This window comes from Salmo salar, chromosome 01, assembly GCF_965601325.2.
Source record: "Salmo salar chromosome 01, fSalSal1, whole genome shotgun sequence".
Taxonomy (NCBI): Eukaryota; Metazoa; Chordata; class Actinopteri; order Salmoniformes; family Salmonidae; genus Salmo; species Salmo salar.
Window position 1 is genome coordinate 76,435,187 of NC_138291.1, and position 14,649 is coordinate 76,449,835.

At 45.2% G+C, this 14,649-nt stretch overlaps 1 protein-coding gene across 11 annotated transcripts in view; it reads right to left on the reverse strand.

The window, feature by feature from the left end:
• The window catches only part of kcnma1a (potassium large conductance calcium-activated channel, subfamily M, alpha member 1a), a 268,675-nt gene that overhangs the window by 110,573 nt on the left and 143,453 nt on the right, over positions 1-14,649 (reverse strand). For all 11 annotated transcript variants that reach the window (XM_082976695.1, XM_082976696.1, XM_082976708.1 and 8 more), the window contains exon 3: positions 7,286-7,347. In XM_082976695.1, coding sequence (XP_082832821.1) covers positions 7,286-7,347 — 62 coding nt within the window. The remainder of the gene's footprint in view (positions 1-7,285; positions 7,348-14,649) is intronic.

The following is a 14,649-nucleotide window of genomic DNA, read 5'->3' on the forward strand; positions in this document are numbered from 1 at the left end:
TGGGTGGCGGATTATTCTTGATACACACGAGAAACTGTTGAGCGTGAAAAACCCAGCACCGTTGCAGTTCATGACCAGTGACACACTTCCAGACACACACCTACACTGCTGGCTACTCCGAGATGGATCTTAATATAGCTGTGATATCCTTCACCATAAGGTCTGCTCAGTCCTCTTCCCAAGGCAGCCATATTTCTCACCTTAGCCAATTAATAAGTCATTCACTGTTTCTCTCTTCACTGCTGTTATTGATTGCAGCGCCCTGATGATAGTATTACAGGCATGGGTCATAGGCCACAAATGAAACCTCACACATACACAATGCTTTGGCACAGCCCACCCACACACACGGCTATATGATAACCCCAAAACAGTATGTGTGTGTCTGTGTGTGTGTGTGTGTGTGTGTGTGTGTGTGTGTGTGTGTGTGTGTGTGTGTGTGTGTGTGTGTGTGTGTGTGTGTGTGTGTGTGTGTGTGTGTGTGTGTGTGTGTGTGTGTGTGTGTGTGTGTGTGTGTGTGTGTGTGTGTGTGTGTGTGTGTGTGTGTGTGTGTGTGTGTGTGTGTGTGTGTGTGTGTGTGTGTGTGTGTGTGTGAGCCATGAACAAGGGCATCCCTTCTAGTAAGGCCGTCCTGCAGAGTCTCTGGCTTACATACCTCTTATTCAGTCGTTCCCTTGTTCCGCAGGAGCAGAAAAGAGAGCGAGGAGCTGAAGCATTAAAACAGACCAGGATGTGGGAGGGAGGGAGGGAGGGATAGATGAAGTATGCTCCCAATGAAAATATCACCAAAATAGCATCAGCTTTGCAACAAATGTCATATTGAAAAGAGAGATAAGCACGGATTATGACTCCCTCTCCACAGATGCAGTATGACTGTATCCAGCGAAATGACAGTAACCCCCTCTGACTGACTGGCCGACCGCCGTAATCCCACCTATTATTCCTACTGTTATCTGTCGTTAGGGTCAGGAGTTTTTCCTTGGCCACGTGATCTGACCAGGAAAAACTATGGGCCCTACGTATCACCTCATATTCCTATACAACTTTCTGAAAACATGCTGATGTTTTACAGAAACCCAGATTGGAGGACTCCAGAATGTCCTGCATATTCCCTCCTGATTCAAGAAATCTTCCAACAAGGATTAATGAAAATCCAGGGATTTTTTTTTTTTAAAGTTACCTGAATTTTGCAACCCGATTTCTTCCTTTTGTTTTTCCTTTTATCCACCCATTACTTATTTTGTTACATAGAAGTTCTTAAGTCAATTTACTAACTTACTAAATCCCTGCTGGAGTAGGAGGTACAATACCAGTCAATAAAACTCCCCTGTAATATTCCTTCCAGCATTCTGCTGCAGGGTATCGTAACACTACAGCTCCTTTAAAGACAACAGCCACCTGGAAGTGCCTGGAAAAAACAACTCTGGGGAGGATACTGGTTGGCCACCAGGGAGATGGATGTGGATGTGTTTCTTACCCACTGATCAGTGCTGTCTCTGTGTGTGTGTGTGTGTGTGTGTGTGTGTGTGTGTGTGTGTGTGTGTGTGTGTGTGTGTGTCTCGGGAGAACAGAACACTGCTCCACTGAGGCAGACATAAAAGCCCATACTATAAAGAGCTCCAGCCTCTTGGTCTCTCTCACACACACACACACTTCTCTCTGTTACCTCAGGGAGTCAACTCAGAGAAAACCTCTCCGTTTGAACGTCTTAGACTGCCCCCCAAGCAAGTCGCAAACTCTATAGGACTGTGTTAATATCTTCCAGAAGGAATGAGCCACTCCCTTCACTACTGAAGAGCAGTTCTGAAGAGCATGTATATGTATTATGGAGATCATTAAGGCTGTGGTATTTGCTACAGTAATGACTGCCACTAACACCTGACCTGGATGACGCTGACCATCGCTAGGATCAATCGTCAACATTTTAGAACGCCAGAGAGGAATAGGTCATGCAAAAAGCGTTTGAGCTGCGTTGACGGGGTGAGAACATGTGTGTGTGTGTGTGTGTGTGTGTGTGTGTTGGTGGGGTGAGAACGTGTGTGGGATCAGGAGGAGAGGAAGTCGAGTCCACAGCTGTTGGAGTGTAAGTACGGCTGTAACTCAAGCTAGTCAACACACACACACACACACACACACACACACACACACACACACACACACACACACACACACACACACACACACACACACACAGAGGTATGTTGGTCCCACTGAAGTGGCACAGGAATTAAAGTGAGCAGCTAAGGCTAATGATTATGAGGAGAGGCCGGGAGGAGTAGTGGGAGTAGGGGGGAAAGACTTGTCTTAGCTTAATGAGAGCACCGAAAGAGAGAGAGAGGCTTTCCTAATATCTAGTGTCCTTCCCTAGAGTCCTTCCCTAATACCTAGTGTCATTCCCTAATACCTACTGTCCTTCCCTAGAGCTGCCAGATATGTCTCTCTGTCCCTCATGAGTTAGATCAACCTATCTGTGCATCTTAGCTTAATCTGAGAGAGAGAGAGAGAGAGAGAGAGAGACACCATTGTTCCTGTACGCAAGAATGCAAAGGTAAGTGAACTAAATGACTATCGCCCCATTGCACTCACTTCTGTCATCATGAAGTGCTTTGAGAGGCTAGTTAAGGATCATATCACCTCCACCTTACCTGACACCCTAGACCCACTCCAATTTGCTTACCGCCCCAATAGGTCCACAGACGATGCAATCTCCATCACACTGCACACTGCCCTATCCCATCTGAACAAGAGGAATACCTATGTAAGAATGCTGTTCATTGACTATAGCTCAGCATTCAACGGCATAGAACACTCCAAGCTCATCATTAAGCTCGAGGCCCTGGGTCTGAACCCTGCCCTGTGCAATTGGGTCCTGGACTTCCTGACGGACCGCCCCCAGGTGGTGAAGGTAGGAAACAACATCTCCACTTCGCTGATCCTCAACACTGGGGCCCCAGAAGGGTGTGCGCTCAGCCCCCTCCTGTACTCCCTGGTCCCCCATGACTGCGTGGCCATGAACGCCTCCAACTCAATCATCAAGTTTGCAGATGACACAACAGTAGTAGGTTTGATTACCAACAATGACGAGACAGCCTACAGGGAGGAGGTGAGAGCTTCGGGAGTGTGGTGTCAGGAAAATAACCTCTCATTCAAACTTCAGAAAACAGCAGAGGGAGCACCCCCCTATCCACATTGACGGGAAATCAGTGGAGAAGGTGGAAAGTTTTAAGTTCCTCGGCGTACATATCACTGACAAACTGAAATGGTCCATCCACACAGACAGTGGAGGGGAAGAAGGCGCAACAGCACCTTTTCAACCTCAGGAGGCTGAAGAAATTTGGCTTGTCACCTAAAACCCTCACAAACTTTTACAGACGCACAATTGAAAGCATCCTGTCGGGCTGTATCACCGCCTGGTACGGCAACTGTACCACCCACAACCGCAGGACACTCCAGAGAGGGGTGCGGTCTGCACAACGCATCACCGGGGGCAAACTACCTGCCCTCCAGGACACCTAGAGCACCCGATGTCACAGGAAGGCCAAACAGCATTTGCTGTTTTGAACATTGATAGAAATGGAGAATCTAAACATCAACAGAGACAGTTAACACACAGAGACAAATCACACAGACACTGTCTGAGCCTTACACACAGGGAGACTGGCTCACTTAGTGACAAGCACAAAGATGGATGGAGAGAGAGAGAGAGAGAAAGAGAGGTGAAGCAAGGGAGCGAGAGGAAAGAGAGGGAGATAGAGAAATAGAGGGAGAGAAAGAAGGAAAGGTAGGTAGGTAGAGAGAGAGATAGAATTAAAGGAGAGAGATGGTTTCTCATCCTTCCCATCAAGTCCTGACCCTGGCATTAAAAAGGATTAGAAACTTTCATGGCGGCAAGGAGATTGTTCTCCCCCATCTTTTTCTATTCCTCTCTTTTTGTCTGAAATATGCCAAGTCGAGGCAGATTAGGAAGAGAAGGGAGAGAGAGGGGGAGCGGGGGAGAGTAAAGGAGGGAGAGGCAGATATAGAGGGAGGGGGATAGAGAACTAGATAGACAGAGGGGGGAAAGCGAGAGAGAGGAAGGGAACAAAAGAGGGAGTAAAAAAAGAGAGGGGGACACAGAGGGAGAGGTAAAGACGGGAAGGACTTTATCCCTTTCTGTAAACGGGGGACTGGACACATGCCAGAAATCATTTCCACACCACTGTTCCCTGCACTACTGCTCAGATTAACACTGCAGATGTTGGACATGGCATGACTTTATTCATGTTTTGCCTGTCATGCAACACCCAGAGCTATCTGTAAAACAACACATTTCACCACACCTATCGGGTGTATGTGACAATAAAACATGTGTATATATACATACATACATACATAAACAGTACCAGTCTACATTGTAGAATATTAGTGAAGACATCAAAACTATGAAATAACACATATGGAATCATGTAGTAACCAAAAAAGTGTTAAATCAAAATATATTTATATTTGAGATTCTTCAAAGTAGCCACCTTTTGCCTTGATGACAGCTTTGCACACTCTTGGCATTCTCTCAACCAGCTATCAACCAGTGTTTAACACTATTTTGGTTACTACATGATTCCATATGTGTCCAAACCTTTGACTGGTACTGTATATATATATATATATATATATATATATATATATATATATATATATATATATATATATATATATATATATACACACACACACACACACTACCGTTCAAAAGTTTGAGGTCACTTAGAAATGTCCTTGTTTTTGAAAGAAAAGCAATTTTTTGTCCATTAAAATAACATCAAATGGATTTGAAAAACAGTGTTGTCACAAGCGTCGTTAAAGGTAGACCAAAACGCAGCGGGTACGTGAATGCTCATCTTCCTTTTATTGAAGAAAAAAACAAAATACACTTAGACAAAACGACGAAAACAGTCCCGTAAGGTGCTCAGACTATACAAGGGAAACAACCACCCACAAAACACAAGCTGAAAACCCCTACTTAAATATGGCCTCCAATTAGAGGCAACGAAGAACAGCTGTCTCCAATTGAAGGCCAAACCAAAACCCTGAATATAGAAATAGAACAACTAGATAACCACATAGAAATAGATGACATAGAACAGTACCCAAAAAACCCAACAACACAAAACAAACACACCCCTGCCACGTCCTGACCAACTACAATAACAAAATGACCCCCTTACTGGTCAGGACGTGACAAGTGTAGATATTGTTAATGTTGTAAATGACTATTGTAGCTGGAAACGGCTGATTTTTAATGGAATATCTACATAGGCGTAGAGGCCCATTATCAGCAACCATCACTCCTGTGTTCCAAAGGAACACAGACACTGGATAGAGGAAGATTGGAAAAGTGTTATGGACAGACGAATCTAAGTGTAAGGTGTTCGGATTACAAAGAAGAACATTCGTGGGATGCAGAAAAAATGAAAAGATGCTGGAGTAGCGCTTGACGCCATCTGTCAAGCATGGTGGAGGCAATGTGATGGTCTGGGGGTGCTTTGGTGGTGGTAAAGTGGGAGATTTGTACAGGGTAAACGGGATCATGAAGAAGGCTATCACTCCATTTTGCAACGCCATGCCAAACCCTGTGGACGGAGCTTAATTGGAGCCAATTTCCTCCTACAACAGGACAATGACCCAAAGCACAGCTCCAAACTATGCAATAACTATTTAGGGAGGTAGCAGTCAGCTGGTATTCTGTCTATAATGGAGCGGCCAGCACAGTCACTGGATCTCAACCCTATTGAGTTGTGGTGGAAGCAGCTTGACCGTATGGTATGTAAGAAGTGCCCATCAAGCCAATCCAACTTGTGGGAGGTGCTTCAGGACTATATTTCCTATTCATTTTGCAACTCATTTCATGTATGTTTTCATGGAAAACAAGGACATTTCTAAGTGACCCCAAACTTTTGAACAGTAGTGTATATACACACACATATATACATATATATACTTTTTTGCTATCTATATCGAAGAGGAAACAAGCCGAGGGAGGATAGCAGGTTTGTATAGGAAGTGAATCATTAAAAAACACACTGATTCATATGTGCATATGCAGCATTTCCCTAGATGTTGTGATAACCTACCCAACCATCTTAAAGCATGTTCATTTCCTACAGTAAATAGTCACACAAGGGACAAAACCTCACCTGAGAAGTGTACACATAAATCATGAAGTGATTTGAATAGGATTGTTCAGAAAATTCAAATGCATTATCTGAAGCATTATCTGCATTATTCACAGTATTGTTAATTCTGCTGGTCAGGGCTAGGATGGGTGAGAGCCTGAGAATGGCGTGGGAGGGTGAATGGAAGCGTGGGATGCTACAGTAGCTCAGTTTACTGTGTGTGCATGTGTGTGTGTGCGCGCACACACCTGTATGTATGTGTGTGTGTGGGTGGGTCTACAAGTGAGGGGTGTCTCTGAGGACCAGGCAGACCTACTGATATCCTGCTTTGTCTAGGTTACCATGGAAACTAAGTGTGGCACCAGGCCAACCGGCTTCCATTGACAAAACCATAAAGGAGGAGAGGAGCTTCATAGTCTTTTAGATAACGCACAGAAAAGCATCAAAACCACAAAGGAGGAGAGGAACTTTATAGTCTTTTAGATAACGTACAGAAAAGCATCAAAACCATAAAGGAGGAGAGGAGAGGAGAGGAGAGGAGAGGAGAGGAGAGGAGAGGAGAGGAGAGGAGAGGAGAGGAGAGGAGAGGAGAGGAGAGGAGAGGAGAGGAGCTTTATAGTCTTCTAGATAACGCACAGAAAACCATCAAAACCATAAAGGAGGAGAGGAGAGGAGCTTTATAGTCTTTTAGATAACACACAGAAAAGCATCAAAACAGAAAAGCATCAAAACCAACACATGGTTGCACTATGACACATTCTACTTCACCAATGTGGGTGACTAGGACAATACCATGTGTGGATGAATCTGTCTGAAGTACCTATTGATCATATGAAGGGTCTAACATCTGATTCCTTCACAGCATCACAATCACAAAGTAGTGTTCAACAGCAACTGATAGGATGACTAAGCAGTCATTCAATAAATCAGTATAATAAACAATTCTACTTCTCCAATGTGGGTGACTGTATGTAGCCTTCCACGTAGGATCTCACTTGTGGCGCCTACTGATCATGTGAAGAAATATCAGATCTGATATTAAATCACAAAGTAGTATTCAATAGCTTACTGTAGGTGGTCTGCATTGCAGTCAATACAAAAGCACATACCAGCACATAAAAAGGGATACTTACTCAGAAGAGTCTATAAAGTATATTCCAAGTGCTCCAATGCTGAGAGCAAAGACGAGCACGACCTGGGGAGAGAGAGAGAGAGAGAGAGAGAGAGAGAGAGAGAGAGAGAGAGAGGTACAGAGATTAGTTTTAGAATGCTCACATGTAACATAGAATACGATATAGCAATAATTATCATTCTGCACATTTAAGTGTCAGTCATTCTCTTACACACAGAAAAACAAACAAATTGCAGCCCTGTTTCCAATATTCCTGTGGTTCAACATCCAACGCATACAGCAATCAGGCCATGTTATAATACATGTTATAATACCTCTCCACTACTGAACTCTGAGATTGTGGACATTCCCCATACTGTAACATTGTCCTGTATGGCTCAGTTGGTAGAGCATGGCGCTCACAACGTCAGGATTGTGGGTTCAATTCCCCGGGGCCATCCATCCATAAAAACGTATGCACGTATGGCTAAGTCGCTTTGGATAAAAGCATCTGCTAAATGGCATACATCACTGTAATGTGTGTGTCATAATGAGTGACATAGTAGACAAGGTTGTTGTCATCTGTCATCAAACCGTGGCTGGTCTCACAGCCTTAAAGAATGGACATTCTTCAAAGCCAGGGCTATTGTAAATCCTGAATATTAAAAGCAGGCCAGTGAATACAGCGTGAGTGAAGTCGAGTGGTATTCATACAAGAGGGAAAGGAAACACACCGTGAACTAATCCTTGAAGGGTGATTGTATGAGGAGGAGGGTTGTGGGAAAGGCTGTTGTGACTGCCTTAGTTAATGCAGAGTCATGGGTTGTATTATACCTGATGCCATTATGCCTCAGGTGTAGGCCATCACACACACAGTACCACATCCCTCTACAAATCAGCTGAGTTGTAATGTGAAGACAGGGTGGGGGGGGGGGGGGTATATGAGGAATGGCACTTGTCATTGACATCCAACATGCTGTTCACACAGAGACCACCTCCTGAAAACAGTTCTCAAAAAAGGGGTAAAAGGATAGAGGGAGACTAAGAGTGTAAAAGAGGGAAATGGGAGAGTGTAAAAGAGGGAAATGGGAGAGTGAAAAAGAGGGAAATGGGAGAGTGGAAAAGAGGGAAATGGGAGAGTGAAAAAGAGGGAAATGGGAGAGTGGAAAAGGCGGCTAGAGAAAGGATTAGAGGATAGCGATTGGCTAGGCTGGACAACCACTAAAATACTGTTCTCTTGAACAACGAGCAATCAACATTATCATCATGAAGAGGCCTGCTTTAGTACACATGGCTGAACCCATTATATTAAAACACATGACTGAGAAAGATATACTATCGTTTACCCTACTAGCCCTTCTCCCTATTCAGCCACCACACAATAGACATCCCCTGTCCTGCATGATTGCACCATTCATTATAAATGATGGGGGCCTGATTATTTTCATGCTATGGCTCTTTGGATTGATCTACTACATTGTCGTTGGCCTAATGAAAAAACACCCCCATGTATTTTTAATGGAGTGTCTCTGTATGGGAGATGGTGGGATCCATAGAGTGAGTCTGGTTGAGGTTAGTGATAGCGAAGTGTAGCGGTAGCTAGTGTAGTGCTATAGTGTATGACTGGAGTGCCGTCCGGTTAGCATAGAGTTAGAGCAGAGTCAGAGTAGCGCTAGCAAAGGAGAAGGGAAGCTTCAATGCCAGCCACTTTGATAGCATCAAGATCTCTTTACTGTGATAAGACTGAACGAACGACATCGAGAAGGCTGCCATACATGACGTTGACAGGGTCATTGTGGGAGTCGAATGCATCAGCTGATCTGATTCCAACTAAAGATTCAAACAACTTTTTTTTTAATGTCATGGCTATAATTGATTGAATTTGTACATCCTACTAACAACTCGCCACACAACTACTGTCAACGGTTGATGTCAGGATACTGTATAGGATTTTCCCCACAAGAGGGCAGAGTTAGCTTGTAGTGAGTGTGTGTTTTCTGCGCACAGTGGATATCCAGGCCATGCAGGTTGGAGCTATTAACACACACAGACACACACTCAGTCTCTTCACTCGGGGAACAACCAGGGACATCACATCGGTGCGACAGCTGAAATGGTTTCCAAACAAAAAGAAAAGGAGAGGGATGGCAGTGTAGCCCAATTGAGTCACTGTGGGGATGCTGTCCTTAACACAATCCTCTGATGACATACATGTAGGCAGTACTACTGTACCAACACAGAATGCAAGTACATAAATGGAACACACACATACATACACACAGGCACACACAGACGCAAATACTAATATTTCCTTGATGCTAATCTGTGACATTTCCTGGATGCTCATCTGTGTCCTCATCTGTGATAAAAAGAGAGCGGGAGAGAGTGAGAGAGAAGAGAGAGAGAGACAAAGACAGAGAGAAAGAAAGGAAAGACTGAGGGGTAGCCTGACCAGTTGGTTGGTTGGTTGCTGGAAAGCTTGCCAGTGAGCGGTGAGCGCCCACAGATGAGATCTGAGGAGATAAGAAGAGTAGACATCTTCCACTGACCCAGTTACTCAGCTGTGAATGCTGCATGGCTGCTCGCTAACACTAACTAGTGCTAGCCATCGTTCGTGCGTGTGTGTGCGTGTGTGTGTGTGTGTGTGTGTGTGTGTGTGTGTGTGTGTGTGTGTGTGTGTGTGTGTGTGTGTGTGTGTGTGTGTGTGTGTGTGTGTGTGTGCTGTTTCAGCGCTAGCCATCAACCTCAAACCCATAAACTCCAAAGACAGGAGCACCACTGTAAATCATGACTGATTCCAAAAGACAGGGGAAACCTACAATGTGGGGACATCCCCATCGCCTACAGACTACAAATAGAAACCCAGCTGTAGGCCTGACAAGCTGGGGCCAGCACAGCAAAGGACTGGGAAATGTCGTTTTAACAGTAGTCATAAAATATAACATTCTATGGGGTTAGTGAATGCTTGTTTTGAGAATTAAAACACTTGAATCAGAGTATGGTTATCTGAGCATTTTACATTTTGGTCATTTAGCAGACGCTCTTATCCAGAGTGACTTATAGTTAGTGTATTCATCTGAAAGCAGCTATGAGAGACAACCACATCTCACAGTTAGAGCAAGCACATTTTTTCCCTCAGTAAGTAGCTATCAGCAAAGGAAAGTGGGATACCTAGTCAGAATGTATTCAACTGAAATGTGTCTTCCGCATTTAACCCAACCCCTCTGAATCAGAGGTGCAGGGGGGGGCTGCTATAATCGACATCCACGTCTTCGGCACTCGGGGAACAGTGGGTTAACTGCCTTGCTCAAGGGCAGAACAACAGATTTTTACCTTGTCAGCTCAGGGATTCGATCCAGCAACCTTCCGGTTACTGGCCCAATGCTCTAACCACTAGGCTACCTGCAAAGACACTGCTAGAAAGAAAAGACAAGTGCAAGTGTTAGTTCAAGAAAGGCAAGGGTGTTCTTTTTTTTTCTGTACTACTGGTGAGGTATTGCAGATAAAGAAAACCTAAGTACTGTACTGTATTTACAACAGTAGAAGCCAGTATTAGAGCTTTAAACAAGACATTTTAACTCAACACAGAGAGTTTGATTCATACATCCGTGTCCATGTTTACGGTGCTAAATGTGTTTCTGTGTCATGTTGTTTTCCACTTGGTTATGTCCTGACCAGTGACTGTACTATAACTGTCTGACTAAAGGTGTAAAGAGCTGTTGCCACAAATTCAACATGGGGTTAGTTAGACCGTACCCACCTGTATGTGTGAGTGTGTGGTTTCAGGTTCCAGCACTGCAAGCAGCTAGCCGTCTAGAGCATATCGGACTGTTAGCTTAAGAGGCCCATCACTATACCTATTTTGCCAATGGGCCTGGACCCTTTTACTACACGGAGGCCTGCTGATCCATCACGACTGATCTGCCAACGTAACCGCATGAGGGGGCTACAACAGACTTCTTCCGTCGCGACGTCCCTCTAAGGCCCTCTGCTAGCCTGCTAGCCCCGGCCCGCTAGCTGTCTGAATCGCCTTGTCTCCAGCCCGCCTAGCTACTCACTGGACCCCTATGATCACTCGGCTACGCATACCTCTCCCTAATGTCAATATGCCTTGTCCATTACTGTTTTGGTTAGTGATTATTTCACTGTAGAGCCTCTAGCCCTGCTCAATACGCCTTAGCCAACTTTAGTTCCACCTCCCACACATGCAGTGATCTCACCTGGTTTAAATGATGTTTCTGGAGACAATATATCTCTCATCGTCACTCAATGCATAGGTTTACCTCCACTGTATTCACATCCTACCATACCTTTGTCTGTACATTATGCCTTGAATCGATTCTACCGTGCCCAAAAACCTGCTCCTTTTACTCTCTGCCCGAACGTACTAGACGACCAGTTCTTATAGCCTTTAGCTGTACCCTTTTATCCTACTCCTCCTCTGTTCCTCTGGTGATGTAGAGGTTAATCCAGGCCCTGCAGTACCTAGCTTCATTCCCATTTCCCAGGTGCTCTCATTTGTTGACTTCTGTAACCGTAAAAGCCTTGGTTTCATGCATGTTAACATTAGAAGCCTCCTCCCTAAGTTTGTTTTATTCACTGTTTCAGCACACTCTGCCAACCCCGGATGTCCTAGCCGTGTCTGAATCCTGACTTTGGAAGACCACCAAAACCCCTGAAATGTCCATCCCTAACTATAACATTTTCCGACAAGATAGAACTAACAAAGGGGGCGGAGTTGCAATCTACTGCAGATATAGCCTGCGGAGTTCTGTCTTACTATCCAGGTCTGTGCCCAAACAATTGGAGCTTCTACTTTTAAAAATCCACCTTTCCAGAAACAAGTCTCTCACCATTGCCGCTTGCTATAGACCACCTTCTGCCCCCAGCTGTGGCCTGGACACCATATGTGAATTGATTGCCCCCCATCTATCTTCAGAGCTCGTGCTGTTAGGTGACCTAAACTGGGACATGCTTAACACCCCGGCCATCCTACAATCTAAGCTTGATGCCCTCAATCTCACACATATTATCAATGAACCTACCAGGTAAAACCCCAAATCCGTAAACACGGGCACCCTCATAGATATCATCCTAACCCCACCTGCCCTCCAAATACACCTCTGCTGTCTTCAACCAGGATCTCAGTGATGACTGCCTCATTGCCTGCGTCCGTAATGGGTCTGCGGTCAAACGACCACCCCTAATCACTGTTAAACGCTCCCTAAAACACTTCAGCGAGCAGGCCTTTCTAATCGACCTGGCCAAGGTATCCGGGAAGGATATTGACCTCATCCCGTCAGTAGAGGATACCTGGTTATTCTTTAAAAGTGCTTTCCTCACCATCTTAAATAAGCATGCCCCATTCAAAAAATGTAGAACCAGGAACAGATATAGCCCCTGGTTCACTCCAGACCTGACTGCCCTTGACCAGCACAAAAACATCCTGTGGTGTACTGCATTAGCATCAAATAGCCCACGCGAGATGCAACTTTTCAGGGAAGTTAGGAACCAATATACACAGGCAGTTAGGAAAGCAAAGGCTAGCTTTTTCAAACAGAAATGTGCATCCTGTAGCACAAACTGGGACACTGTAAAGTCCATGGAGAATAAGAGCACTTCCTCCCAGCTGCCCACTGCACTGAGGCTAGGAAACACTCTCACCACCGATAAATCCACGATAATTGAGAATTTCAATAAGCATTTTTCTATGGCTGGCCATGCTTTCCACCTGGCTACCCGTACCCGGTCAACAGCCCTGCACCCCCCACAGCAACTTGCCCAAGCCTCCCCCATTTCTCCTTCACCCAAATCCAGATAGCTGATGTTCTGAAAGAGCTGCAAAATCTGGACCCCTACAAATCAGCCGGGCTAGACAATCTGGACCCTCTCTTTAAAATTTTCCGCAGAAATTGTTGCAACCCCTATTTCTAGCCTGTTCAACGTCTCTTTCGTATCATCTGAGATCCCCAAAGATTGGAAAGCTGCCGCGGTCATCAGCCTCTTCAAAGGGGGAGACACTCTAGATCCAAACTGCTACAGATATATATCTATCCTACCCTGCCTTTCTAAGGTCTTCGAAAGCCAAGCTAACAAACAGATCACCGGCCATTTCGAATCCCACCGTACCTTCTCCACTATGCAATCTGGTTTCAAAGCTGGTCATGGGTGCACCTCAGCCATGCTCAAGGTCCTAAACGATATCATAACCGCCATCGATAAGAGACAATACTGTGCAGCTGTATTTATCGACCTGGCCAAGGCTTTCGACTCTGTCAATCACCACATTCTTATCGGCAGACTAAACAGCCTTGGTTTCTCAAATGACTGCCTCGCCTGATTCACCGACTACTTCTCAGACAGAGTTCAGTGTGTCAAATCAGAGGGCCTGTTGTCCGGTCCTCTGGCAGTCTCTATGGGGGTGCCACAGGGTTCAATTCTCTGGCCGACTCGCTTCTCTGTATACATCAATGATGTCGCTCTTGCTGCTGGTGATTCTCTGATCCACCTCTACGCAGACGACTCCATTCTGTATACTTCTGGCCCTTCTTTGGACACCTCCAGACGAGCTTCAATGCCATACAAGACTCCTTCCGTGGCCTCCAACTGCTCTTAAATGCAAGTAAAACTAAACGCATGCTCTTCAACCGATCGCTGCCCACACCTGCCCGCCCGTCCATCACTACTCTGGACGGTTCTGACTTAGAAAATGTGGACAACTACAAATACCTAGGTGTCTGGTTAGACTGTAAACTCTCCTTTCAGACTCGCATTAAGCATCTCCAATCCAAAATTAAATCTAGGCTTCCTATTTTGCAACAAAGCATCCTTCACTCATGCTGCCAAACATACCCTCGTAAAACTGACTATCCTACCGATTCTTGACTTCGGCGATGTCATTTACAAAATAGCCTCCAACACTCTACTCAGCAAATTTGATGCAGTCTATCACAGTGCCATCTGTTTTGTCACCAAAGCCCCATATACTACCCACCACTGTGACCTGTATGCTCCGTTGGCTGACCCTCGCTTGATATTCGTCTCAAAATCAACTGGCTCCAGGTCATCTATAAGTATTTGCTAGGTAAAGCCCCGCCTTATCTCAGCTCACTGGTCACCATAGCAGCACCGACCCGTCGCACGCACTCCAGCAGGTATATTTCACTGGTCAGCCCAAAGCCAATTGCTCCTTTGTCCGCCTTTCCTTCCAGCTCTCTGCTGCCAATGACTGGAATGAACTACAAAAATCACTGAAGCTGGAGACTCTTATCTCCCTCACTAACTTTAAAGCACCAGATGTCAGAGCAGCTCACAGATCACTGCACCTGTACACAGCCCATCTGTCAATAGTCTATCCAACTACCTCAGCCCCATACTGTTATTTAT